The sequence below is a fragment of the Otolemur garnettii genome, unplaced genomic scaffold (assembly GCF_000181295.1).
Source record: "Otolemur garnettii isolate 467f Iridium unplaced genomic scaffold, OtoGar3 scaffold00104, whole genome shotgun sequence".
Classification (NCBI taxonomy): domain Eukaryota; kingdom Metazoa; phylum Chordata; class Mammalia; order Primates; family Galagidae; genus Otolemur; species Otolemur garnettii.
Genome location: NW_003852499.1, coordinates 238,934 through 242,775, shown reverse-complemented (window position 1 = coordinate 242,775; position 3,842 = coordinate 238,934). Strand labels below are relative to the sequence as shown.

Below are 3,842 nucleotides of genomic sequence, written 5' to 3'. Positions count from 1 at the left end.
TTGCTTAGGCTGGTCTTGAGCTCCCAAGGTAAAGCTATCCTCCCATCTTGGCCTTTCAGAGTGCTGGGATTATAGGCATGAGCCACCGCACCCAGTCTCACTGCTTTTCTATTGATATTGCCCTCATGCTTGTGTTCCCAAGTATAATATCTTAATAGAATAATAAAAGAAAAGAAGAAGGTCAAATGAGTATGAGAATTTGGAATGAAACCAGAAAAAAGGGAGGAGTTCAAAATGTATTCTGAGAGCTTTACCACTATGAATACTCACCTCTGTCTTTTCCCCCAAACTGGCTGAACCAGTATAAAGTTCCAGGGAGAAATAATTTTGAAGAAGCAAGCAGTGGCCCTACCCTAGTCTACACCTTACCTAAGGCCCCCTTAGGTGATTGGCCAGGACATCAATCATAGCAGCACACCCTACCTAGGGATTAGTATATAAGCTACTGCTGGTGAGCCAACCTCTGGTTCCTGATTCTGAGGAATCTGTCTCCGCCACAATGATGTGGGCTCGACTCCTTCTAGGAACGTTGGCCCTTTTGCCAGCCATTGCAGAACTTCTCCCGTAAGTGCTCGGTGTCAGAGTTGATTTAGTGACTATCCTTCTGTGCCTTCTGTGCCTATCCTTCTCATACAAATTGTGGGTATGAGGAGATCAACTTTGGTTTATGTTAATTTTCTTCTCATTTTTTCTCCTCTTTAGTTCCATTGCTCCTTTACCTAGAGATAAAGCACTAAGGCACCAAGAGGAAGCTTAACAAAAAGATGAATGTTATGGTGGCACCCATAGCTCAGCGGTTAGGGCGCCAGCTACAAACACTGGGGCTGGTGGGTTCGAACCCAGCCTGGGCCTACCAAACAACAATGACAACTATGACAAAACAATAACCGGGTGTTGTAGTGGGTGACTGAGGTCCCAGCTACTTGGGAGACTGAGGCAAGAGAATCGCTTAAGCCCAGGAGTTTGAGGTTGCTGTGAGCTGTGATGCCACAGCACTCTACCCAGGGCAACATAGTGAGAGTTTGTCTCAAAAAAAAAAAAAGACAAATGTTAAAACATAGTAGACTTCTTGCACCTCATTCTCTGGAATAGACCAAATTTCCTAGAGACCAAATGTTCTCTGGGCAAAATTTCTCAATGATGGCTACTTAATGGAGGGAGAGTTAAGGCTGTGCACTGAGTTTTTTTTTTTTATTTAAGGTTCATAAAGGAAGGACTCAGACTGTCTTAGGAAAGTAGTTAAACTTTCATTGAATGAGCAAATTATTATCGCTCTGAAATCCTTTTATTTCCTTAATAGAAACTACCTGGTAACACTACCTGCCCAGCTTAACTTCCCCTCCACTCAGAAGGTGTGTTTGGATTTGAGCCCTGGGTACTGTCATGTTAAATTTACTATTACTCTGGAGACCAAAGGCAAGACCCAGAAGTTGCTGGAACAGTCGGGATTGAAAAAGAGGAACTTACATTGCATCTCCTTTCTAGTAAGCACAGACTCAGCCCTGACTCTTACTTTCCTATTCTCCTCTGTAGCCACTGACTATAATCTAACTTTAAATGTAAGTTCTGTTACCTTACTTTTGCCACGTCCTATAAATCTGTCTCCTCTCAAGTTCAATTTCTGGCCATAACTCACCCACAATTTCCTTGACCTTGGATTTCTTCTTTTAGTTTCTGGCCTTAACCCCTGCCAATATTGTTTTCCTCTGTGGCTCTACCCTTGCTGCCCCATCTAACTCAGTTCTTTGCTTTTACTCTTTCACTGTCTGGTTGGGACCAGTTGGTTCTGTCCCCCAATCTCTTCCTCCTCCCCTGAGCTGCCCTCTCTTGGCCAGGTACCACCTCCCGCTGGTGGCACAGAAGAAGTGGCCACAATCCAGGTGTCAGGTATTGGAAAGAACGTCAGGTTTGAGGAGAAGAAAAAGATTCTAATTCAGAGGCAGGGGAGTGGCACCTTCGTGCAGACTGACAAACCTGTCTACACCCCAGGGCAGCGAGGTAAGAGGCACACTTTCAGGGTTAGACCAAGAACTGGGGACGCAGCTGGACACATGCTGAAGAGGGGATTTGTGTTTTGGTGGTAGAATTAGGGAACAAAAGTGCCTAAGAAGGGAAAGTCTGGGGACATGAAGTGTTTCATGCATTGAGTTCATGCTGTGTCACACAAGCTAGTGTACAGGGTGGAGTTGCTGTATTTCTCCTGAAGTAGAATTTGGGAAGTGTAATTGGGTGGCTGGATCTTACAGTAAGCCGATTGTCTATGAATAAGAAAGCATCAGAGAAGGCTGGGCAAGGTGGCTCACACCTGTAATCCTAGCATTCTGGGAGGCTGAGGTGGGTGGATGGCTTGAGCTCAGGAGTTCCAGAGCAAGACCCCGTCTCTACTAAAAATAGAAAAACTAGCTGTGTGTTGCAGTAGGCACCTGTAGGAGGCTGAGACAGGAGGTTCTTTTGAGCCCTGGAGTCTGAGGTTGTTGTGAGCTATGATGATGCCAAGATACTCTACCCCTGGGGGACAGAGTGAGCTTCTGTCTCAAAAAAAAAATGGTGAAAAAAGAGACATCTGGCTTGAGTTCCTGTTGTTTGTATTTGTTCATTCTTCCTTAGAGGGGCATTCCATTCTGAGGTTTCCAAGTCTGCAGCACTGTAGAGAAACCGTGTTTGGGCTTCTCTATCAGGAGAGGATTTTTTTTTTTTTTTTAAAAGAAGTAAAACCTGATGGGGTTTTGCTGACTTAGAAGTATGTGCAAAGGGGTGGAAGATTCTGTTTTTTTTTTTTGTTTTTTTGAGACAGAGCCTCAAACTGTTGCCCTGGGTAGAGTGCTGTGGCATCATAGCTCACAGCAACCTCCAACTCCTGGGCCCAAGCGATTCTTCTGCCTCTGCTTCCCAAGTAGCTGGGACTATAGGCACCCACCACAACACCTGGCTATTTTTTGGTTGCAGCTGTCAATGTCGTTTGGCGGGCCTGGGTTGGATTCGAACCTGCCAGCTTAGGTGTATGTGGCTGGTGCCTTAGCTGCTTGAACCACAGGTGCTGAGCATGGGGTGGAAGATTCTGATGGGGCTGGGGAATCCCCTTTGCTGATGATGCTTCTTTCCTTCTAGTGTTTTTCCGCATCGTCACCATGAACAGCGACTTTGTCCCAGTGAATGACAAGGTGAGAATTTGGTAGGGAGGAGGACAAGAGAAAGGAGTCCAGTAGCCTGAGAGAGGACAGGAAGAAGGAGAAGAGGTTCTCTGCAAGGGGTGTGGTCCTCCGTGCTCTCACAGTGGGGAATGAATGTGTGGGAACAGAAGCGCTGTGCTAGCCTCAGGGTACCAGCCTAAGTCCTTCTGGCTCCTGTCTGCCTAGATACAAGCAGAGGTGACTAGTTCTCAGCTCTGGTAACTACCCATCAATCCAGCTAACATTCCTGAGAGATGATTACACTTGCTGTCATTTAAAAAGGAGTTTTGCAAACTTTAAGACCTTCTCTTGAGGAGTGACACCAAGTTGGCTTTGAATTCAAATATTAAGAAATAATTCAGGCGTGTACTAAACAAATGGGAAAGATGAGGGCATCCACTGCCACCATCTTTTTTTTTACTATGAGGCAAGATAATTTTTAAAGTAGACAGTTCTTTCAAGGCAACACTAAATAAATACATACTGAATGTAAAAGTGTGGTAACAATTGGTGAATACTTAAACTTTCCTGGGCAGGTCTACCCCTCAATTTCGGGCTTGCATCATTTCTCCTTGCTTCTGAGACCTTTCTGAAAGCCCTGCTTCTTTACTCCTCCTTCAGTCACAGCCTATGCATTACAGCATTATTTTCATTCTCCTTTTTTTTTTTTTT

At 45.0% G+C, this 3,842-nt stretch overlaps 1 protein-coding gene across 1 annotated transcript in view; it reads left to right on the top strand.

Annotated features, from left to right (window-relative positions):
* The first annotated feature begins 502 nt into the window (after window positions 1–502).
* The window catches only part of A2ML1 (alpha-2-macroglobulin like 1), a 44,886-nt gene continuing 41,546 nt past the window's right edge, over window positions 503–3,842 (top strand). The window contains exons 1-4 of the mRNA XM_012809292.1: window positions 503–564; window positions 1,301–1,484; window positions 1,836–1,998; window positions 3,109–3,161. Of these exons, the coding sequence (XP_012664746.1) occupies window positions 503–564; window positions 1,301–1,484; window positions 1,836–1,998; window positions 3,109–3,161 (462 nt within the window). The remainder of the gene's footprint in view (window positions 565–1,300; window positions 1,485–1,835; window positions 1,999–3,108; window positions 3,162–3,842) is intronic.